Raw genomic sequence first — 26,234 nt, 5'->3', positions numbered from 1 at the left:
TCCCTTTTTCACTTTGCTTTTTCCTGCATCCTTTCAACACACCCTAAATGGCCAGGATTACATTGTAATAACTGTGGAGGAAGTAAATGCAATAAGCTAGATTTCTGAGGGCTGCTACCCCCCCCCCCCCCAGAAGCCATGGGGTTTCTACATGCTGTGAGGTGCATTTACAGCTTTTTTAAGCAACCTTTTTTTCATCCAATAATAGCCTAAACAAAAATCAAGATTTAGAAAATAAATTTTGTCTTCCTCTTTAACTTTGATTTTTGCTACATCCCTTCAATATACCCAACTGACGGAGCTTACAGTGGAATAACTGTGGGGGAAATGCATGCATTAAACTGGAGGTCTGTCAGTGGGGGTTGTCAATGTTCTGAGATGCATTTTAGAGTTTTCTTCCAATCCTTTGATGTAATTGTGGCCTGAACAAAAATTGTGAGTAAGAAAAGAAGCTCATTTTTGTTTTATTTCAATGAAAACGTGAAGGCTTAGTGTTCAACACTAACAAAATAGCAGTTCACAATAAACTGATAACGCAAATGCATGTGGGAATACATAAATCATATCTGGGTATATCACATGGCTCCCTACTCTCTCCTCAAAAGATAATCACCTTTCTGGTGTTAAATGTAGATGAAAGTAAATTCACAAATGTCTACAATTATATATTTCAAGTTGCTGCTGCTTTATACAACTCTTTATCCCACACACATTTTACCTGATTTGTTATGTAGGTAGATCATCACAACTGAATGACCGAGTCACTAGGTCACTGCACTTCCTCCCTAGGTGATGCAGCTTGTTTTATCCTCATCCCTACACTCAAAAGACTAAAATACAGTCACCATCAGTGTCCCTCTGTTCTTCTGATGTCAGACTGAAAAACAAATAAAAAAAAAACAAAACTTAATATATTTTAACTTGCTGTTGACAGATATATATATATATATATATATATATATATATATATATATATATATATACAAACACACACACACACACACACACACACACACACACACACACACACACACACACACACACACACACACAGCATTCCTCCTAACCCTTGCCCAGGAGACAGCCACCTGTATACACATCTGAATGGAAACTGAAAATAATAATCACAGCAATGTTTCAACTTGTTACTCCTAGACAACAGAGTGCTCCTATACATGCTACAGTGACCCTCTGTGCACACTCAGATGTTTGTGAGGAAAGTTAAAGAAATAATTTTCACACCGCCTATAGCTCAGCAGGAGCTGTAATGACTTGTACACACTTTTGAGATTTGAGAATAACAATAAAGAAATAATGACATTGTCTCCAGACCCTTCATAAGCTACAGTGACCTTCAGTAAACACCTCAGAGTAGAACTGGTTTTCGATTAGTTAAGGTTCAGATCAAAGACCACTACTAAACCTGTGTCAGAATCCTCCTATACAGCCATGGGGAATGAGGGGGATCCACCAAGCCTTATCTTAAGCACAAGAGTTCTAGACAAAGTAAGAAACAGTGGTGGAACAAAAGCCCAAAACTGGGGCAGAATTTAAATATTGTTTTTATAAACGTAAAATGCAGTTATAATAAAAGGTTTTGCATTACATTTTCTGAAGAATGTGAATTCTGAATTTCAAATACCTGCTCTTATTTAGGGGCTTCAGTCCACAAAGATTTGACGGAAAACCACAAATTTTATGAGAACCAGACCAAAAATATAAAACAACAATTAGGACATTCTGTGAAACTCTGGATAGTTGAGAGGTATATTTCAACACACAAATTAAATCCTGCAAAGTCAGGGTAATGAGCAATGAGTTGTTAGTCATATTCTTTCATAGACAGACCAGACTTGTTCTCCTCCAATTAATTTAGTTAATATAACAGGATTTGCATTAATAAAAATTTTCCAAGACATAAAATGCACAAAACTCTAATGTCTGGCATTTTGACTGATGATAATCCTCAGTGATTTACCATAAAGAATAGATAAATAAATGACAATAAGAGAGAAAGCAGGCAAACATACTGAATTAATTCACAGAAGTTCTGCAAACAGGGATTAGCTGACCCAAACTATATGATTCCCTGCCAGTAATTGTATTAAAAAAAAAAAAAAAAAAAAAAAACAGCAAACCTTATCCAATGCTGATGCCAATGTCACAGGTTCCTCCTTCCATTGGATCCATTTTCAGGTTTGTTGAATTCTTTCTTTATCCCACCCACATTCTACCTGATTTGTTCTGTAGGTAGCTCATCACAACTAAATGACCAAGTCACTTGATCACTGCACTTCCTCCCAAGGTGATGCAGCTGCTGTATTATTACGTAAGAGTACTGTGTGCCATTTATTTATTTTATTTTATTAAATAAAGAAATTCTGCTTTTCTTTACTTTAAGAAAATAAATAAATACTTACTATAATAGTTCCACTTATTAGAGCAGCTATAGCAGTATCACAGGCAGCCACCTAGTTCACTTGTGCATAATGCCAGCCATGACTACATGTCACTCATACAATTGTATCATCACCAGCAAATGATTGCTACTTTACATTTACTTAACAGAGAAGCAATTTACAGTTCGCTCCAATAATATAATAAGTTTCTAATGTATGTATTATTTCACTATATTGAGATGCTTCTACAAACATAATGGGGTACTGAAATAAAACTAAAGGCATTCTTATTCCCTATCTATTTTAATACTTCTGTGTTAAAAAAAGCATGCTACAGGTCACATAAAACCTGCACCCAATAATGGTTATATCTTTTGAAAGATGCATGTTCTAGCATACCTCTGGTTAAAACTGCAGCATATTTTCTACTTCAACTTTTTTACTCTAAGTAATTATATCTGAATATGTTAAATTTAAATGTACAGAAAAGTATTTCATGTGTATAGGCAACAAAGTCATGGGACAACTAATGTTTTGACCACAAGCCTTTTACTTTGGTGTTATGATTTTAATGCAAAAGATTCCCACCTCAAAAATAATCACTCAATCAATTTCTTCTATTCCACACTACAGGAAATCTGCTTTAAAACCTATTAACAGGTATTTTTTTCCATAGGCCATGTTAATTTTATCAACTGCATGCCTTGCTTGGCAGTCCCATCTTAAATCATACCCATACTGATATAGACTGATATAGGTTGGAAGGGTGGCCTAATGGTTAAGGTGTTTGCCTTACAAACACAAGGTACAGGATTTGAGTCTGACAAGGGATAATTGGCTAGGCTTAAAATGGCTTGCAAGGGCAGTTAGCTTAGTACTAATCTATAAACCTATGAATTACATCATATACTTAAAAATGTTTCGGTGTGGTGTTACCATGCACCCCCCCCCCCACCAGATTGTGGCAATCATTAAAAAAAAAAAAAAAACACCAAAAAATGCAAGACCTTTTCTTACCATGACTAGGCCTTTTACATAAGCATGTTATGTAATGTAATCATGTGAGTTTCCTCCCCTTTGGAGACTGCATGGGTAATATAAACATTTGCAGTGGATGGAAAATAAGTCAGTTCCAGCTTATTTGCCTGTGGTATTAAATGTGATGATGCAAACATTATGCAAGCCTATCACGTTAGTACTTAGTCATGATAATAGCACCTACCTGATTCACAAGGGCCTTCATGCACTACAGTAATGTTGCTTTCTGGGTGGGCATTTGCCATCTCTTGGAATCTGCACATCTGTGGGTAAGTCTTACCATCCGATGCACAGACAGCTTTATTTGATGTGCAAGTGCACTGAGGTTCTGGCACTTCACCATGGTGCAGGTTTACTTCCAGGCGACACTCCAGGTTTGTTCCACATTTTCCATAAAAATGGTTGGTGTTATCCAGATCACAGATCTGGTTTTCTAAGTTAGCACACTCGAAACAACAGTCACAAGGGTCCTTAACAACTCCAGCAAGGCACCCTCGTGGGGTTGGACACTCACTTACATTACAATCTGCACAACCTTCTCCTTCCTCTAATAGTCTCTGCCAGCCACGCTGCAGGTAATCTGGGGCCATGGGCACAGCCCAGCCATAGAATATTAAAATCCAGTTCAAACAGAGGAAGAACAGTACACTTAATGGTTTCAAGCTGGTATCTCTTACCATCTCCACTGGTTTTGTAGGTCTTTCCATAATATAAAATCCATCACTTGGACATCAGTGCCACTGTGGATTCTTCCTTTCTCATTTTGCCTATAGCATGGCAGCTTTGCTTCAGTTACCTTGAAAAGGGCAGAAACAGAGAATACAAAATGTTTTATTGGTGCACAGCATAAGATATAATCTTTAATGGTTAACATTTAAAAGAGTTGTTAACTATTCAGTAAATGTTTTGAGAAATGAAATAACCTTACACAATAGTTCTAAATTTGAATCATATTCTTTATATTCCTATCCACATTTACTTGTAGGTAAATCTCCCAAACTATATTGCACATTTTATTCTGAGTACCTTTCATTTTATTTTCCTCAGTAGCTTGCTTATAACTAAGAAAATATTTGTCCACTGAAACATTACAGTTTATTAGACTAACACTGACTTCTCCGTTAATAATCTCCTCAAACTGAGAGAAAGCAACACCTAAACAAACTTGCCAGAATAAGCAACATTGTTTAATATGTAACCACTGTAATAAATTAGCTTAAATATAAATAGTACTAATAAATGTCAATACATGGCAAAGTATATTTTAATATGATTTTTTGTATAGATCTTCAGAACATGCCATCTTTTCATGAAGTAAAACAGTCAGAAATAGTAAGAAAGTATACTGATAATTGACTTTGACAGATGCAGAACTACATTTTTTTCTTGAGTATTACCACCAGGAACAAATTTATAAATAGTCACTCTGGAACACAGCATGCTCCAGTGGGCATCTGACAGTTGCCTTGGGTATGGGTCATAGATGAAAAAATATCTTTAAATCAGTTCACTCACTCAGTTAACAATTTAAACTGTCAAAGAGAAATAAGCAGATGCTTTTATTTTATTTTTCCTTTACATGTAATTTTGAAGCAGAACTAGCAGTGGAGGATGAAGAAGAGTCTCGGGCCCATACTTTAGGTCCAATCCTATTCATCCATCTTTCTATACTCTGTTCCATATATGCACATCATACAATGCCCGGCACATTTTCTTCACTTGTGTGAATAATTTATTCCATTTATCCACTATACTTGTCTGCAAATAAATGTTTCCTTGTGCTGTTTCTTGTTTTGTTTGTAGATTGGTGGCATATCTGCAAGATAACATTTATTTAACTGATGCTGATACAGCTATATATTCTGTTTATACTTTATGGACCTTATATAAGTATTTGTAGTGTACCTTTATTTTCCTCTCTACTATATGGTGCAATGAGTTCTATCAGTTTTTTATTATACAAAGTTTGTATACTGTAGTGTATGTGTATTTTTTTAATTCCCCTAAATCAACTCTGTGCATAAAGATTCATGGAATGGAAAAGAAGACTGAGTTTTAACACTGATCAAATTGTTTTACAATCCCTATTCAGCTCCACTGTTCCCATTCAGCAAAGCCTTCTGAATTTAGTATTAGTTTTAATGCTTGTTCTACTGCACCAATTTTGGCAACTCTGTTTCAATCATTTTCATTTGCTCAGTTATAGAGCCTATGAAAGAGGAGCTTTTCAAATTCAAATTGAGTCAGTGATTTCAGTGTGAGGGTTTCTAACTACAATGTGATCTTGTTCTGTTAAATTTTACTGCTATAGTTCTACAGTCAATTCTTTTATTTTTCTCCTTGAACTTTAAGTTTGGAAGACTTTTTTGGTCTTTGTGTTGGGGCACTGTTTATTTGGGCCGCAAGCTATGACTTTTAAAGGCCAATGTTATGACTTTAATGTTCAAAGGTCAAGGAGATCGGTAATCGTCCCCCTCCACCAAGGCAATAAGATTCTCTACAGAATCATTCCTGGTTGTTACATTCTAAATATAATGTGGGACTGAGTTATAATGCATGCTTGAGAAAGCTACACATACAGATATGAAACTGAATCACTCTCCACTGTTGAATTTAGAATATAGCAATAGGATACTAATCTGAGTGGCAATACATAGTTGATACATTCAGAATGTGATGCAAGTCTAAGTTACAATACAAAGCTGATAGGGTTCTAGACTGGTTCTTGGAATACAAATGACTGGCACTCATTTTTGCATTCACTGGTATATGACTGCCATTTTCTTCTCAGTAGATTGAGGTTGTTGTATCCTGGGATATCACCTTTACCAGTAGACACAGTGACCATTGTGGTAGGGTGGGGCTTGCTCCCCCTGTAAAATTGCATTCTTACTATTATCTTGTCTTCAAATGCTGCTCTCATTCAAGTGATTTTGCTGATTTCTGATCAATGTTTTGAACATCAATCATAAAATAGTCAGTTTAGTTAGGAAGCCAGCTGACACCTAGTTACATCCCCCCCCCCACACACCTTGCCACCATGAAAGCTACACACAAAGCCTTGAAGCAGCCAGTCCTGTTTTTGACATTCAGAACTTACTATAGAAGATCTGACCTCAGTGATACTTTCATGTCTTCAGGAAATTAACTTTTTCACTCAAGTGGAGCTCAGGAAGATTGCACTGTAACTTCCAATGGGCAGAGCCTAAACTTTGTGATAGAATCAAATTATGTCCTCACATTTCAAACAACTATTCATACATCTAAAACCATACAGGTTAATAAAGAAGTATAAATGGCAAACTCTTCAGCACAAACTATTTTTATAGTGGTAGTAATCTTTAGGTTTTTAGGTCTTAAACCAAATTTTATAAGTTACAGTAAACTCAGTAACTATTACATTTGTGATATTTTGTAAACAACTTACAATATCTCAGCAACCACTAATGTTGCACACATACTGTCAGCAAAATTGTATCCATCTAGCTGAGAGCTTATATCTGAGGCTAAGGAGCTGTTTGTGTTACTTGGTTATTGAGATATTTAGATAAATGGGAAAATTCTATCTATAGAAATTAATATAATTAAAAAACAACAGTTAATATCTATTTACCTGCACTAAACAGAGATCAAATATTAATGCAGTTGAGCTTGCCAGTGGGTAAGCTTTAAGATGAAATATTTTAAAATCTTGCACATAGCATAGTTTTGGAATTATTGATGCAAATATGAATAAGCAATATTTGATGTCTAGAAGCATCAGTAGGAGTTAACTGCAGATACACCTGGAGGTGTCACTCTGATGTAATGAGTTAAAAAACCCAGTCAAAAAATTAATTTATAAATTAATATATATTTTATTTATATGAATTCAATCCAATTGGAAGCTGTTTACATGATTTTGCTTCCATGTTACAGACACACTGTGCATAGTAAACACAAGTAAATACTATGGTTACACAGGGAATCTATTCAATAAACACATTAATATTCATACCAAACTTATAAATTATTTCATAAACTTGTACTAGAGTAGGATCTTTTTAGTACCCTTCTGGTGCCCCAGCAAAGAATGTGATTCCAACACTTTTTCACCAATACTTATTCTAAGCATGTTAAAGAAGAACACAAGAAAAACATTTTGTCTGAGTTTCTGTGACCATTATTTCAAAAGACCAATTATATCATATCTCATGTAGTGTTTTAACATTTAACTACATAAGTACTTCAGTTCATCGGCAAACAATTGTACAGTTCTGTAATCTCTCTCAGCAGAATACCTTTATTCATTGTTACATTTTTTTCTTTTCATTTTCTTTTACTGCATGTATACATCCTTCTTAGACATTAAACCTAGGGCCATCTGTTTGTGCTGCTGGTAGATTACATTCATGTAAAGAATCTCACGGGACCAATGGAAAAGAGTAAGGGTCCTTTATTTTCCAATACTTATTTACAATGTATGCAATTTATCTGCTTCACAATATAGCCATTAACTACAAATTTCTTTAAAAATTTTATAAACACATCATTGAAATAATACATTCACTCTCTTTTGTAATATACAAAATAACTTCTTTGTCTTTTCATTATTGGATCCTCACTCCATTTTCCACAAACATAATTTTTAACACCTTTGCATGATTCCATCTTTTATTGAACATAATTTCCTTTACTCTTTGATTCTATATTATCCAAACTATAGAAAATGTCTTTTTTTATCAATTCTGTTAACATAATCTTTGACTTGTCACCATAATATCCATACTCAATCATACCCATTTTTAGACTATTTACATTCATATAATTTTGTAAATATTTCAAATCTATCACCTTATTCCATACTGACTTAACTCATTTACACTTCAAGAAACCATATTTGCAAGTTTCAAATTGATTACAAAACTGACAGTTTCTGTTGTTATTGCTTTTTTAAGGTATATTTGCTTTTACTGGTAATTTCTGTATCATTTACCTCCATAGAAAATGTTGGCATTCCCACATATGTTTATATCATTCCATCCATGCCTTAATTGCAACTCTTTTTGCTTTGCACTTGTCTTTTCAATGATAAATGTAAAAAAAACTTTTCCATAATATTATAATACTATAGCTTCCTACATTTTTCAATTTCATTAACTTTTAATTTTGAAGGCAAGATTTTGTCTTGATGATTTTTCATTTCCTCATTTTTATATAATCACCTTTTCTTAGAACTGAAAATATTCATCCATTCATTACTATATTTTGTTTTTAAAATTCTCATTAATAATAAGTTGTCATTATCCATCACACTTCTTAATACTTTATATAGATTTAGAGAGGCTCCATAAACTATAGGATTTACTAATCCTAAGCCACCTTCACCTATTTTTACATTTTTAACTGGATTCAATCTTGAATCCTAAATAAATGTAAATAAAATACCATACAATACTTTTTCAAAAGTCAGTGGGATACTAAAACTCTCATAGACTAAGTATTTCTAGCAAGTAATATCAAATTAATTGAATGTATTTCTTAAAAGATAATCTAAAGGTCCTCCAAAGTACGCACATTTTCATGACTTTTATTTTTTCTTCCCATATAGCTCTTATATCTTCTTTATTTCCCCAAATTATCAAACCAAGTAATTTTATCCTTCTTCAAGGGAAAAAACACTCAATTGCCTTGATACAGTGGAATAAAAGTAAAAACAAAACAGCAAATCCACTGTGTTGGACAAAGGGACACCACATGAAAGTTTAAGTGCTTTTGACCGAACAACAAAGGCCTTCATAAGAATACATAATGCAAAAAAGATACCAATTCATACTAAAGTACCCATGCAATTATCCAATAAAAATTCTACAATTAACATAATGATCTTGTGTGAATACAGAATTTTACAGTAATATACATACATATAAAACACACTGAAAACATCTCTAATAAATACACTTATACATGATAAAAAATGTTAATTCATTTGCATTTATCCCGGTTGTACCTTCTATTTAAAGCTACTTTATAATTTACTTTGTTGTTTAACCCAGGGGTGTTGTAGGCATTGAAAAGTATCTGCCATTTAAATTCTTTAAAATCCAACTCACTTTCCCTGTCTCCATTGAAATCACTGAGTACAAATTCAATAACTGTAAAAAAAATACTTTTTTGTAACTTTTACATATTGAAGCATGTTTTGATAAAGTATTATCCATGTTTCCCATTGTTATGGCATATACGTTTTCGTACATCCTCTTTTTAAGTTGCCTGCTGTTTTTTCCTATGTAAAATGCAAAACAGGATGAGCACTTAGCCAAATATACAACATATACAGATTCACAACTAAACTTTTCCAGTACCTGCCATATCTTATCACTTGTGTTTACTTCAAAAAAAGGATTTCTATCATGTATAAGTGTATTTATTACAGAAGTTTTCAGTGTGTTTTATATGTATGTATGTATATTATTTTAAAAATTTGTATTCACACAAGATCAGTATGTAAATTGTAGAATTTTTATTATATAACTGTATGGGTACTTTAGTATAAATTGGCATCTTTTTTGTATTAAAACCTTTGTAGTTTGGTGGAAAGCACTTATACATTCGTGTGGTGTCCCTTTGTCCAAGACGGTGGATTTGCAATTTTATTCTTCTCCTATTAGAATTAATACCTCCTAGCATACCATTATAACCTAAACCTACACTTTTATCTTTATTAGTAGAAAGAAAATATTTCCTGTATAAATTCCTGATGATAAATCACATTAACCATAGCTTTCTAATTTCTTGAAATAAGAACAATATCATCTGCATATGACAACATAGTCAGAATATTTATAAAGTAATTGGTTATATATTCCATATCTCTCATCTCACTATTGACTTGGATCAATATAACATTTATTACTAATACAAACATGATCCAGTTCAAAGGACAAACTTGTCTTATAACCTTTTCTAGCACAATTTTTTTACTAAGCCACTCATTTACTAGTATCTTAACTATATTTAACCTATAAGCAGTAACACAAACCATTTTTATCTTATTAGTTATATTACAGGTATCAAATATTTTTGCTAGGATGTTATGCTGAATTCAATGAAAAGCTTTGCTTAAATCAACCGCCATTAATTTTGGTCGAACCTCCTTATATTAAATATCATCCACTAAATCTCTAATCACTAGCAATAAATCCTGTTTATTTTTACTTTTACATCATATATTTTTATTTATAGTCTTACCTTAATTTCCATTCTTTTTGCAAAATTTTCATAAAAATCTTATGGTTAGTGTTATTCAACACTATAGGTATCCAGTTTTATATTTCACACTTGTCTCCTTTTTTCCATATAAATATTTTATATCACTACCCAGCTCTTTATATTGAAAATCATTTCTTAATTATTCAATACCTCTAAAATATAACTTTCTTGACTTACTGTCATATTTTTATGCATTTTTTTCTCAACTTCATCTGGTCCGGCTGCAGACTTCAAATTTACTTTTCTTAAAATATTTTCCAATTCTTCTGTTTTAATCCTTTTGTTTCCAAATCCATATGATGTTCCTCTTAAAAGATATCTACTTTCCATTCCCTAATACATTGAAGACTTTTCCTCTAAAACTTCCCTTAACAAATCCATCCACTATTTCCATTTCTTATCATGTGCAGTTCGTACTATACCTGATATACCTTTCATTTGCCTCAAGATACTACCATTTTGTTTAATAAGTATACTTAAATTAGGTGGAATTTCCTCCATCTTTCCTTGCTAAAAATATCTTAGATTTTTAACAAATACTGTATTTTCTTTTATTTAAATATGTTCCTGTTCTGTAATAAAATATCATTCTTCATTCTTTTCTAAGCAATCACAAGTATCCTTACTTAATTGATCATAACATATACTTAACTTTCTTTTTTTTATTTTCCTGACTAATATAACACTTTTTATATTTTTGTTTAAAAAATAACCAACATTCAGACTAATTCTTATACAAAAATATCATTTGCACATGATCCTTCCATAAATTTAGTACATCCATCTTCTTTTCTTTATCCCATATAACCTCATTAATCCTTTTATACTCTTTCTTATTTTTATATAGTCAAGAATTATTTTTCCAAAGTAATCCATATAGCACTATGATCTGAATAACCTGTCTCTAATACCCCTTCATATATAATTTTCAAAACAGCTGAAACTAAAGAAAAAATACTTCTGTTTAATGTTCACCTCTTCTATACATCCAACTGCTCTTATTCCAAATACTTTGCTTTCCACATCTTATATCTAACATCACTTTAAAATCATATGTTGTCTTTTTATTTTTCTTTATATTACAATTAAAATCTCCTGCAAGAATTACATCCATGTTTACTCCTACATACTGAATTATATCTTTAAACATCTCCTCTCTTTTTTGTTACAAATGCATACATAGCTATAATTCTACATACCTGATTTCTCCATCTTACATCAAGAATTGTAGCAGGACCAACAGTAACAAATGTGCCATCTAAAACTTTTATCATTTCCTTATGCAAAATAATTATTCCTGAACACATCTCTCTCTCCAAGTAAAAGATTACATTTTCCCCACCACACTTCCAATTGTTGTCCCTCTTCATTTGTTAAAAATGTAATATCTTCTAATATAATAATGTTGCTATACTGTCTGTTACACCATTCAAGTATACGTATTCTTTCCATAAACTATTAACATTGACTGCAAGTACTTTAGACAAAATGTTAACTTTTTACTATTATACTTAACCTTTCCCTTTCTTTTTTCTTTACTTTATCCTTCTATCATTTTTCTTTTTCCATCTCAAACTGTTTTACCAATAGAATTTCTTTTTTGTTTAACTAAATTCCATTTTATATCTTCAATGTCACTCACCCACAATTCTTCACCATCTTCTTTCTTAGAAATAAAACTTGCATTACTATTTTTGTAAGTCTTTTTTATATTCCAAATCATTTACTTCTACACATTGTTTGTATACTCTGTTTTATATTTTCTTATAATTCTATGTTGTCACTCTCTTGGTTCTGTTCTTTTAATACTTCTACCATCCCTTGGTCTGCCTCATTTACTTTATATTCACATTGCATTCCCAGGCGCCTCACTTTCTTACATTTATAGCACTGGATTTCATAATTTCTTATATCATATCCTATCCTTCCACAGCTAAAGCATTTCCTTTTTTACAATTACTTATCAAATGATCAGCTTTCCTATACAGAAGACATGTCTTTGGTTGACGGCAGTATTTCACTATCCCTTTGTCTCATTCCACATTTATAACACTTGGAATATGCACAATGCTATTATTTTCAAATTTTAAAATAACACTGCAGTCCCATGCACCCATCCATGAACCTCTGTTATCATATACTTTTACAAAATATATCACATCTTTACATAAACTTAACAACTAGTTTTTTTTAAAGTCATTGTTTTACTTCAATTCTGAAATGTATGTTATTTGCTTCTTACTCTTTCTTTGAAAAGCTTTAAATACATACGAGTTCCAAGGAACACAGTCTTTCTTTATTTCATATTCTCCTAGAAAATTCTGCTTAGCTTTATCAATATCATAAAATAATATCACAAAATGTATCTTTATTAATATAAATAAATGCCCTTACTGCATAAGCTCCAACCCCTAAAGACGTTATTATTTCATCCCATACCTCATACTTGTCCATTCCACCTTCTTCTTTCTTTTCAATTCATACCTTAAACAACTTTTTTCCTTCTCCCTCATTCTCCAGTTTTAACTTCACCATCTCAGCATATGACTTTCTGCTCTTGATTTGTGTAGTCTCCTCAATCTGGAACTTCTCTATTAAATCACCCCACGATACATCATTTCCCCTTTCAGGTTCCCTGGTGTTCACCAACTCTAAAAGTATATCAGCCCACAACCCTCTGTGTTATCTTTTCATCTTGGAAAATATTTTTTAAGAAATATCTCTTTGGAGTCCAATTACAACTTATTTTTTCCATATTTATCACCTGAGAAAGCTTGGATTCTTTCTCGGCCTTTTTGCATAAATATATTCCTTCCAACAAAGGCTTGACTGCCTTTGCATCTGCACCCTCTTCCTCCTCTTTTGAACACTTCTCATTGTCAATAAATATGCTTTCTTCAATTATGCTTACCTTTTCTTCTATCCCACCATGCTTCAAACACTCCATACTTCTGCTTTCTTTCTGGTATCTCCGAGCTGCCTACATGATTGCAAAAGAAACTGGAAGTGCTGATGTGCAAGAATGCATTCCATTATAAAATGAGTAGGAGTTCTTTATTTACATAATCCATAATTATTTTTACAATCAATAATTCCTTACACTCTTATTTATGATATATACATATTTTTCAATTTACGTCTATATATATATATATATATATATATATATATATATATGTGTGTGTGTGTGTGTGTGTGTGTGTATAGGTCTACTTCAGAAGACTGAAAAGCCTAAAGACTGAATCTCAAAGTACTGAAAACTCAAAATATTGAATGATGGCATTTGACCCCTCTCCACTGTTGTGCAATCTTGTAGTTGGTATATATAACTAGCAGGGGGTGTGGGGTTGCAGCCTCCCACATGAGGGGTGCTGGAGGGCTTGCCTCCTGTATTAAAAATGTTTTCAGTATTTTGAGATTCAGTCTTTTGGTTCATAGGTTCATAGGTTTATACTAGGCTATCTACCTGAGGGCATTTACAAGCCTAGCCCATAGTTTTGTGGCTTACGCCACCCCTTTAGTATGGGGAACTATACCCATTATTTTGCTGTGCCTCTGTCGAGCAGTGACACTGAGGTAATCCCTGGGATATATCTGCGATCTCCCATCCATTGGTCAAGATTTCTCTTGAACAAGGCCAGCGAGGTGCTCTGCCTCACATATACCGGGATTTTGTTCCACAGCATAGGGAGTCTTTGGGTGATGAATCTATCCCTCCAGCACGTCCTATTAATAGCCGTGTCGAGGTTTAAGTCTCCCGCCCTTGTGGCTCTGACGGATCTAGATTTATTGAGGTGAAGCATATTCATCAAATCTGGGCTTGACATGGCCTTGTATGTCAGGCACAGGTCACCTCTGAGCAAGCGGTAAGTGACTGAATAGAGCTGAAGTTCTTTCAGTCGGGCAGCATAGGACAGATTTTTGAGACCCTTTATCCTTTTGGTGAGGAACTTTTGTGGCCTCTCCAGCTGCTGCAAGTGTCGGGTCAGATACATTCCGAATGGGGCATTGTACTCAATCATTGGTCTGATGAGTGATGAGTACAGGGAAACTATGACCTCCCTTGATCTAGATGTGAATCCCTTCATGATAAGGTGGGCAATGTAGAAGGTCTTCCTAACTACTTTAGCTACATGGGTGTCGAATGACAGGCTACTGTCAACCTGGGTCCCCAGGTCCCTAATAACTTCTTCTGTGCTCAGTGGATTGCATCTATGAGGTAGCTAGGGGTAACCTTGTTTGTCCCGAAGGGTATGACTATGCATTTTTTGGCATTTAACTTTAGGCCATGGCTCTGGCACCAGTTATCCATTTCTGTGAGACCTTTCTGAAGGATATCTGTGTCAGATGTGTTTTCGACTACGGCGCCCAGTTTGCAGTCATCTGCAAACTTTGTCAGCCATAACCCTCCTGTGTTTGCTTGTACTTCGGAGAAGTAGATGCCAAACAAGAGTGGGCCCAGGACTGAGCCCTGTGGGACACCACTTGTGACAGGCTTAGAGTCTGACATGGCGCCAGCAACTCTGACCCTGTGGGTTCTGTCGCTCAGCCAGTTTGCAACCCATCTTGTGATGTATGGGTTAACATTTAAGCTGATGAGTTTTTCAATGATACCCGAGTGGGGTATTGTATCGAAAGCTTTCGCCAGATCGAGGTATGCTGTATGGACTGCTTTTCCCTCATCAATGGCTTTGGTGACTGTTTCGAAAAAGTCAACCAAGTTTAAAAGGCATGATCTGCCTTTGACAAAGCCAAACTGGGTTGGATCCAAAGTCTGCAAATTCCTATGTCGTTGTTTATGAGATCCATTATGATCCTCTCCATGGCTTTGCAGATAAGGCTTGTCAAGCTAATGGGCCGGTAATTTCCTGGGTCGGTGGAGGCACCGCCTTTATGAAGTGGGACCACTGTCGCAGTGCGCCACTCCCTGGGTACGTATCCAGAGGTGAGACTATGATTAAACAGCTGTCCTAGCTGTGGGTTTAATTCCTCGTTGAGTTCGTGGAGCACACAGCCGGGGATGCCATCAGGTCCCATGGATGCTGTGTTTTTTGCTTTGGAGAGAGCATTTCACACTTGGGCGTTAGAGATGTTTGGGGGGCTACAATCATTTGGTACAGATATCTCACCTTTTGGGGGGGGGGGGAGAAGTTTGCACTGAACCTGTCAGCCAGTATGTTGGCAATGTCTGTAGGATCAGTAATCTTCACATCATTTTGAACTAGTTCTGAGCATATCTGGGAGTTTTCTCCCAGGTTTCTAGCATAGCTGAAGAAGGCCTTATGATTGTCTTTTGAGTCTTTAGCTATTTTTCTCTCAAAGTTTGCTTTGGATGATTTTATGAGAGCTCTTAGTTTTTTACTTGTAGTGATCAAAGGTGTCTTACCTTTTAAGGATTTTGCTCTATCTTGTAGTAGCTTCCTCCTTTTGTTGTAGAGTTTGTTTATGGCTGGGGTCCACCAGACTGGACGCTTACCTTTGGTACAAAGAGTCTTTGTTTTGCTTGGGAGTGCCTTATCCATGCAGTCCTGTAGGTGCTGGTAGAAGGCATTTGTAAGTGATTCAGTGGCTTGGGTACTGTTTTCCACCGGCTCGGGGGCCTTAAAGGAGACCACACTAGTCTTTAGAAGTGTGAAGTCGGCTTTCGAGTAGTTCTTTACTGTGGTCTTTTTTATTTCAGGTGGGGGTGGGATGAGGACCTCCAGCGAGATTAGTTTGTGATCTGATCTCACCAGTGAGGGGTATACTTCCGGTGTTGAACATTGTGCTCCCATGTTCGCGATGATGTAGTAGACCCACATAATATATCTATCTATATATATATATATATATATATATATATATATATATATATATATATATATGCACACACACACATATATACACTATTTACAAATCACATATTTTTTTTACATTTTGCTTCATCAAAAAAAATATATATTTTAATTTTTAGACTCCCACTCCAATTTCCACAGCCAATACTTTATTTTCTTCAACATTGTTGCCAACTCCCATTTTTTGTTACACATTTCTTTAACTCTCTGATTCCAGATCAGCCATAGTGTAAAAAATATTTTTTAATCAAGACTTTCGACCTCTTTCTTACTTTTATTTTGATAATGCTTAAATTCAGTTATATCCTTGTTTAAATTATTTTCTTCTTTAAATTCATTCACATATTTCTTTTTTATTATCCTTCTCCATAACATTTTTGATCTAGTACATTTCAAAAAACATGTTCACAAGTTTCAAATTCCCCACAATATAAGCATACATTTTATACTTTTATATGGCATGTTCACCTTTACTGATAATTTTGATATAGACAGTCTCCATAAAACATCTTGACTTTCTATTATATGTCTTGTATATCTTTTCATTCTTGCAATGGTGGCACTCCTTTTCTCAATGTTGAATTCCTTCCAAGCATATACTCTGTAATATGTTTCCATCATTTGTTCATAGTTTTCTTTTCTCATATTACCAATTTTATTCACTTTTATTTTACACAATATAATCTTGTCTTGATAATTTTTCATTTTTTTTGTTTCAGCAAACCCTTCTTTTTCTTGAACTAGGAAACAATCAAGCATTCTGTTTTATATTTTAAACTTAATATTTTCATTAATAATGAACCTTTAAACATTTCATTACTGTTTATAAGTTTAATGTCGACATATACACTATAGTGTTTATTATCCCAAAATCTTCTTTTTCACTTTTCACATACTGTACCCCTATTTTCACAGGGTTCAACCTTAGTCTCCAAATAAAATAAAATATTATGTTATATATATCTTTCTCTAAGTTTAAAGGAAGACTACCAATGCCAGCTAGATAAGCAATTTTTGCTAGCAGCACAGAATTTATTAAACAGACATTCTTTTTAATGGAAAGCCTAGAAGCCTTCCAAACACACACACACATGTTTTATTTCCTCTATTTTCTCTTTCAATAGGGAATTTGCAATTTCTCATTTCCCAAAATGTATCCAAAGGATCTTAATTGTATCCTTATTGAAATGTATTCCTCTAATCCTACCCTCAAAACCTAAACCTTGACTTTTGTCTTTTTTTAATACAAAAGCAATAACCTGAATATTTTCTTGCATGTATTTTATCACTGTATCCATACTTGCTTCATTATTTGTTGTAGTAATAATAGTAGGTGCATAATTTAAAAGATGGCTTTTTTATTCCTTCATTTGAAATGTAGCTCATAATATCCATCTCCTGATTCATATACATAGATAGTGTACTGATTACTGATACACATAATGTACCTCTTAATGGACAGCCTTGTCTCATATCCTTTTCTACCTTCATATCTCTGCTCACCCATCCATTTATCATAATCTTCACTATGGTATGCTTATATGCTGACATGGACATGTTTTTAAGCCTCTTACTTATATACATCAAATATATTCCATAATACCAGGCAAGCCAACACGTAAAACTCTACTGCCAATCATTAGAGAACTGGAGATTTGCTGTGGCGACCCCTAACCAGGAAAAGCCAAAAGCCACAAACAAACAAACTGTGTGGAGAATCAAAACAAATACTTTGTTTAAATCTCCTACCATTACCTTTGCTGAACATTTCTAACTACGATACTATCTACTACTTCCTTAATTGTTAACAATAAATCTTGAACTTTTTTTATGCCAAACACATGTTCATTTACAACATTACCTACTTTTTCTTCCATTCTTTTTTGTAATATTTTCATAAAAATCTTATAATGTATATTATTTACCACAATTCGTCTCCAATTCTATATTTCTTCCCTCTCTTCTTTTTCCATATAAACCTAATGATACCTCTACATAGCTCAATTCTTAAATCTTTTTCTAAATTCTTATTCTCCATGTCATAAAATATATGAACTTCCATTCTTTCCATGTATTTGTTCTCTGCTCTTTAAACAGTGTCTTAATATGTTCTTTTACTGCATTCACAATCTCTTCTTATGTATTATGTATTTTACCTGAAGAGTCTTTCATTTCTCTCATTTCACTCTCTTTAATTATTTTATTTAATCATGGTGTGATGTCTTTTTTTTAGTTTTAGGAAATATCTATGTTTGTACAATAAATGTTCCATTTTTCTTATTCAACTTATATAATTTCTGTTCCTTAATTAAAAAAGTCATTGTTCTTCTCTAAACAATCAATAATGTCATTGTTTAAATTATTGTAGATTATTTTTCCATCTACAGCTTCTCTTTCTCCCATGTTATATAGCTTTTTTATATTTAAGTTTAAAACTGAACTACCATTCTGATAAATCTTTATAAAATTCTCTCATTCCTACATTATCTTGCCATAATGCCATAACCTCTTTTCTCCCTTTAGCACATCATTTCAATTAATTTATTCCTTTTATACCTTCCTCTATTTTATATAATCATCATTTCCTTTTATCAAAATCCAAATTGGCCTATGATCTGAAAAACCTGTCAGCAACATTCCTTGTTTGACTATTACTAAGCTTTGACAGTAAAAAAAAATCTGTTTCTGATCATTGTTCCCCTTTTCTTTACAACCAAGTCTCTAGATTTCATATTTTAACTGTCCTTATTTTATAATATCCTTTCTAGTTTAACATCATAAGCCTTATTTTGTTGACTTACCTTGCAATGAAAGTCTCCTACTGCAGTTATCTCCATACTAACTACTACATGTTGTACTATAATTCTACACATCTCTACCCTCTCTTTTTTATTACATATGCATATATTGCAATCATTCTCATAACACATTCTCTTCATCTTACATCAAAAATAGTAACCCTATCTGTTAAGACAATGTGGTGACATCTAATACTTTAATTGTATCTTCATATAACATTAGTATTCCTGAACATGTTTCTTCCCCAAAATTCCATATCACATTTTTTCCACACCAAACTTCGGTTTGAATTCTTTCTGACTTTGACAAAAATCTAATATCTTTTAGTATAATAACATAATTATCTAGATTTTTGCACTACTCTAAAATAAATATACTTCATTCCAACTTCTTAAAATTATTAACATATAATGACACAACTTTACACGTAACTCTATTTTAAATCTGTATTCACCCTTTCCCTTTCTTTTTTCTTTTCTAAATCTTGTATAGTCTTCCTTTTCCTCTCTCACTCTTTTACCAATTGAAGGTCCTTTTTTAATTATGTTCCATTTAACATCATCGTTTTGACTTAAACCTGACTCTTCTTCTTTAGTATTTTCTATTTTTAAGTCTTTTTTCACTTTATCTTTTTGTATCATTTGTTCTCCATCAATAATGGAATTCCCACTTCTCCTACTTCTAATTTATTTTCTGTAACTTTATTCTTTTTACCTTGTTCTTCTTCCTCTGTTATGTCAACACTACTTCGTTTTCTTTTTCAACACACATCTCCAAAATGACCAAATGATTTTACATTTATAACATTTTGTTTCGCAATTTTTTTGCATCAGGTTGTATGCCCCTGCATGAAAAATATCTTTTTTTTCACATTTGTTAATTAAATTATCTGTTTTTTCTCACAAAAAAACACATTTTGTCTGTCGCCAATATCTAACCAGGCCTCCATCACCTTTGACATTAATAACACTTGGAATATGAAAAATACCATAATTTTCCAGTTTCAGTAGCAGATTGCAATCCCACACCCCAGCTCATAAACCTCTGTTGTCATACACTTTTGATAGATTAAATACGTCATTCCATAAATATAATAAATTCTTTTTTAAGTCTCTTTTTCTACTTCAGTTCTGAACTGAATATTAATTTTTTCTTAGTTTCCCTAAAAGAGGGCTTAAATATATATATAAGTTACATGGTGCACATTTTTTTCATATTATTTTATAAATCTTTGCAATATCTGCCCAATCTCAAAAACAATGTCACAGAAAGCCTCTTTATTAATATGGATAAATGCTGTTACTTCATTAGTTTTGATTCTGAGCATCTAAATAACTTCACCAATACTTTACATCTGTCCATTTCTGTATCTTCCTTCTTTCTGAGCTGTACTTTATACATTTTTTTTTACTCTTACTTTTTCTCTTCATTCTTACCATGCATCCCTTCTTTGACCATTTCTGCATAAGATTTTTTCTCAGCCTTCATAGCTTCACTCTGCTGTATTTCTTTGTTATGTACCTGTCCATAATCTCTCCCCATGACATGTCCTTACCATCTTCCAGTTCACTTTCATCCACCATACCCAAAAATATATCATCCTGCAACCCTCCCCACTGGAGGGTTGAAACATCACAACCTTGTGTTACAAATCTGGATTTGAACAGTTTCTGCTGGAACAACTCTTCTGTGTCTATCTTCACTGCATCTGCCACATTAAGCCTGCTTTGAAAAGGATCAATGGCCTTTTCCCATCTCCAAATTTCCTGGTTCTTCTGTTATACTCTCCTTTGCCTCCAAATTCTTTTCTGATAAAAATAACATATCTGCTGTTCAAGTAACAGCACCAAAATCACAATCCACCTTTTTATTCTCTCTTCCAACCTCCATTTTTACTTAGATTATCTCCTTACATCTCTGATCCGCCTTCGCACCCATACCATAAGCAGGAAGCAAAACACACTATGCACAGACACTTCCCTCTATGGAAATGAGTAGAGGAAGTTCTCCAGTGCCCTAGTCAAATTTCCCCAAGTAGTATAAATATCACCTCACAGCTCCCCTGATAAGAGGCTATTAGCCTAGTGGGACTAACTTGGTCAACAAAAGATTAATAAACAAATAAATAAATAAATAAATACATAAATACATACATATATGTACTCTAATTATTATTACCAAAGGAGCGGTATGCTTTCTCTCTTTTAGTTGCCATTTTTTAATGTGATATACAGAGTCTCAGCCCCTTAGTTTTAGCTTGTACTTCAGAGAAATAGATTCCAAACAGTAGAGGTCCCAAGACCGATCCCTATGGAGCACCACCAGTTACGGGTCTGCTGTTGGAGGTGGATTCCCCTATTTTGACGGTATGGATTATATCAGTGAGCCAGTTCACAACCCACCTTATGATATAAGGGTTATCTAGCTGGGAGAGTTTGTCAGTTATTCCTGAGTTAGTGATTGTGTCAAGTGCCTTGGCTAGGTCTAAGTAGGCTGTATGCACAGATTTCCCTTGTCCAGGGCTCTAGTGACTGTCTCGAAGAAGTCCACCAGGTTTAACAGGCATGATCTCCCCTTGACAAATCCAAACTGGGTTGGTTCTAGTGTTTGGAGATTACCTATATCTTCGTTGATAAGGTCCATAATGATTTTCTCCATGGCTTTACAGTTAAGGCTAGTCAGGCTAATAGGTATGTAGTTCAAGGGGTCAGTAGAAAAAAAAAACACCTTTTTGCAAAGGGATAACAGTGGCTGTTTTTCACTCAGCTAAGACAAAGCCTGTGCTTAGACTGTGATTGGAAAGAGTACACAGTGGTGATGCTAATTCTTGTTTGAGCCTATTTAGGATGCAGCCTGGGATGTTATCAGGTCCCATTGATGCTGAGATTTTGACCTTAGAAAGGGCATTTGTGACCTGCTCTTTAGAAATACAAGGTAAGGAATATGTGGTAGGGATGTCATGAGGTACATGTGGTGGGGACAGGGGAGTGAAGTTTTTGCTAAACCTGTCAGCTAACAGGTTATCTATGTCCACCGGCTCAGTATATATGTTACCATTTCCTATCAGTTTGGTGCAAATCTGGGCCTTACCTTTTAGGTTATGGAAGTAACTAAAAAATGCCTTATGGCTGTCCTTTGTTGAGGAAGCCAACTTGGATTAAAAGTTTGCCTTGGAGGACTTCACAAGATGTCTGATTTGCTTATTTAAGCTGAGGAGGAAGTGTCTCCAGTTTAGAGCCTGCTCCTTCTTACTATTAGATAGCAGTTTCTTCCTTTTATTGTAAAGCCTCTTAATAGCAGTTGTCCATCAGGCAGGTTTGCTGTTCCTTGAAGAGCTTCTTTTGGTCCTAACAGGTACTGCTGAGTCAGTGCAGTTATAGAGGTGCTTGTATAGAGTATTGGTGTAGAGCTTGGCATAGTTACCAGCTAAGTCTGAAAGAGGAGGTGCAGTGACACTATTTATACCACTCTGTAAGAGGTTAGAATCTGCTTTGGAGATGTTTTTTAGTCTAGTTGCTGCTGGAGGGATCAGGTGTGATAATTACTTCAAATGAGACTGATTTGTGGTCAGATCTCAACAGGAATGAACTCACAGTAGGGGTGCTACAGTCTCCTATATTTGTAAGCAGCAGTTCCAGGATGTTGATGCCCCTAGTTGGGGTGTCAACCAGCTGGTCCAGGGCATTAGAGTTGACAACGTTGAGGAACCTTTGGGCAAGCCCAAAACCATGGTGTTCAAATGTATCTTGATAAACTCAAGTTGATCCATCTAAGCAGAGTGGGTGTCCTAATTCATGGAGGGGGTTCTGTAGCTGGCAATGACATGAATAGCAGTCCTACCAACAGCTAATTGCCCCTGAAGTACCTCTAGGGCATCATACTGATTAAGCAATCTGGAGGTGCATTTATCTTTGATGAATATTGATACACTGCTTCCTTTTATTTTCTTGCCTTCAATTTGTAGTCTGAATGTGTGAAAGGAGGTGTAACCTGGTATGGCTTTTGTGCTATCCACAGCCTTGAACCAGGTCTCCATGACTGCACAAATGTCTGCGTCGTCCAGGGAGAGGACTGCTTCCAGTGAGTGCAGTTTCATGTTAAGACTCCTAGTGTTTAACAACATGACCTTCAAGTTGTTTCTGGCATATTTTTATGTCAGAAGTTTTGTTCTCGTGACACTGCCTAAAATAGGCTCTATAGGGGTGGCAAGAGCCTTAGCTCGTAGCTGAAATCCCAGTGGTGACAGATGAAGACATTCTCTGGCAAAGCATCGAGGTAGGTCGATCATGTCATCCCAGATTGACGGATACTGGATCACCTTAGAATGACACCAAAAACTAAGCCAGTCATTTTCTGTTTGTATTGAGGCATCATCCTATGTGAAGGTAAGATGCTGCTTAAGACTAGGAACATACCTGCCTGAGACACATACTTCGAGAGCTAAGTCATGTTTCTCTTCATATAGTCCAGAGGGATACGTCTCAACTCATTCACACCAACATGGACTGTGACAAAGTCATAACAGTACTTGTTGTTGAGAGACTTGAGTGCATGTGAGATATGGCAAATCCTGGCACCTGAATAACAGCTAACTGGGACATTTTCTTTATTCAGCCTGGTGACAGGGACATCTATGTGTCTCGCAATGATGTCACCTATGACAAATATGTTAGGTTTAGTATTTAGCCTAATGGGCTAGACACGTGAGACACTGGCACATGAGCTATTGTGTGTATTGTGTTCTGCAGAGGAAGTATTATGTGTAGTGTGCTTGTGTTTGTGTTTGGGAGGTCTCTGGTGTTTAGGTAAGTTTCTGGCAAGGACCTCTGCATATGTAGGTATGTGTGATGTGGGTTTGGGTGAAGTAGGTGGTGAGGTGTGTGTGCTGACAAACCATTCCTTGTTAGAGGTACTGACTGGTATGTAAAAGAGCATGGATTCAAGCTTTATAATATAGTTGCATCTCTCTCATGTTGAGTTTGTGTGGACTAAAAGTTAAGGGTTGTCTGTGTACATGAGGCAATTGCTACACTGCCTCAGGATGCCCATGTCGACCAAGCTTGCTGAAGAAATTGTGTGAAATTATCCATCTATAGTGCTAGGTACATTTATATGCTCCAATACAGGAATATGGCAAGAAAAGGCATCACACTTAGGAATAACTTGTGAGCGAGGTGTGTTAGTACCTCAGAGGCTAGGCTTAGTGCTACACTAGTCAGGAGAGCAGGGCCGCAGAAAAACTCTTGAGGCTGTTATCACCATGGGGTGCTTACACAGCTTCAATAGTAATGCATCTTTATGAACTACAGTAATGTCCTCGAAGAGCATACAGCAAACTAACATTTTATCTTGTGCTTTTCTTCTTATAACCAGTACCAGACTTCAACTGATAAAACCTGGCCCACAAAAATGCAGAAACGTTTATACACAAGTCATGCCCCACCTCATAATGACATTATCTTAAAGGCACACAAAACAATAACTAAACCATGTCTAAAATATTTAAATATTTGCTTATAAAAACCTTTTTAAAAAATTATTATATTTTAATAACAATGAAAGGATTACTTACTTAAAAATTTAAATAAAAATTACCTTTAAAATGCTTTAAATTTGAGAAAACTAGTAACAGACAACATTGCACTGAGTCTTGTAAAGGTAGCAGCATTAAAATGTACTTGGCAAAGGAATTCTTTCATTTCTAGGTGTAATCCAAAAGGGCCGCCTCCAACATTAGGAATCAATTTCACCAGCACTGAAAATGTAAAGTGATGACCAGGAAAACTAGCTATATGCCTAGCTAGGGCATTAGCTGCATTTAACTTCGAAATGGCATAAAGATGTTCTTTTATTCTTTCTTTCACCTTATGTTCTTCTGTTATCCCTATGTAATAAGCAGAACAGCATTCACATAGGCAATATAAACTATGACCTTACTATTACAGTTGAGCTGCGCTGTGGACAATGAAACTTTTCCCACTGACACTAATAACATTGTCAGCTTTAACATACCTACAAACATTCCACATATTACATTTGGCCAGTCCTTTCACAAGATTAGTGCACACAGGCTTTTCTTTAGTTTTAAAAACATTATTAAGTGACTGCGCCCGCATATATGTGATTATGGGGCATTCACCCAACTTCTTTACCCATTCAGGATTCTCTCTAATTATAACCCAGTTCTTTTTCAAAATGCTTCTATAATTCTATAATCCATGGAAAAAGTGATGAAAAAAGAACTTTTGTAATTAAACTGAACCTGAGAAGCAGCTAGAACCAATGAGTTAGGATTGCCTCTAATTGTTTTGTGCCACCACCTTCTGTGTCATAGTCACCCTCATGGATGGACAGAAGATATACCTTATCTGGTGTTAGTTGAATAATTGTTGGAGGTTCCCCTCCCTGTAGTGATACAGGAAATTGCTCCATGCCAGACCTTGCTTTTAGCACATCTTAGCATATCATTTGCCCTCTTATTGCAGATGCTGTTGCTCAATTTCTGCCACCCATTGCATTAATGTCAAGAAATAATTGATTCTGGGCCTTAGTCCTATCGGCTTTTTTGGGCCCCCCTTTACCAAAGATAAGCTAAGGGCTGCCATGAGGATGCAATTTTCCTCATGGCTGCATTTATCCTTTCTCTATTTTGATCTCTTATTTTCCATCATTACTGCAAGCCGCAGTGGTACAGCAGTAGTGTTGTTGCCTCACAGCAAGAGGTTCTCCTGTTTGATTCTCAGCTAGAGTGCCTTCTGTGTGGAGTCTGCATGTCCTCCCCGCAGTCGAGTGGCCTCCGAAAGATATGCATGAATGGGTGTGCCTTCACTGAAGGTTGGGTGTGTCGGGCTGGCAACTTGGCACCATAAAAATCTCCTGCAATCATTAGAGGACCAGGGTTCCACTGTGGTGA

General features: G+C 35.0%; 1 protein-coding gene across 2 annotated transcripts in view; it reads right to left on the bottom strand.

Moving 5' to 3' along the window:
• The window catches only part of KAZALD1 (Kazal type serine peptidase inhibitor domain 1), a 524,245-nt gene that overhangs the window by 317,450 nt on the left and 180,561 nt on the right, over positions 1 to 26,234 (bottom strand). For both annotated transcript variants that reach the window (XM_044056493.1, XM_044056494.1), the window contains exon 2: positions 3,622 to 4,233. In XM_044056493.1, coding sequence (XP_043912428.1) covers positions 3,622 to 4,144 — 523 coding nt within the window. In that variant the 5' untranslated portion in view covers positions 4,145 to 4,233. The remainder of the gene's footprint in view (positions 1 to 3,621; positions 4,234 to 26,234) is intronic.

The sequence above is a fragment of the Protopterus annectens genome, chromosome 14.part0, assembly GCF_019279795.1.
Source record: "Protopterus annectens isolate FY-2018-M chromosome 14.part0, PAN1.0, whole genome shotgun sequence".
Classification (NCBI taxonomy): Eukaryota; Metazoa; Chordata; order Ceratodontiformes; family Protopteridae; genus Protopterus; species Protopterus annectens.
The sequence above is the reverse complement of the archived record's forward strand: the minus strand, read 5'-3'. Positions and strand labels throughout refer to the sequence as shown.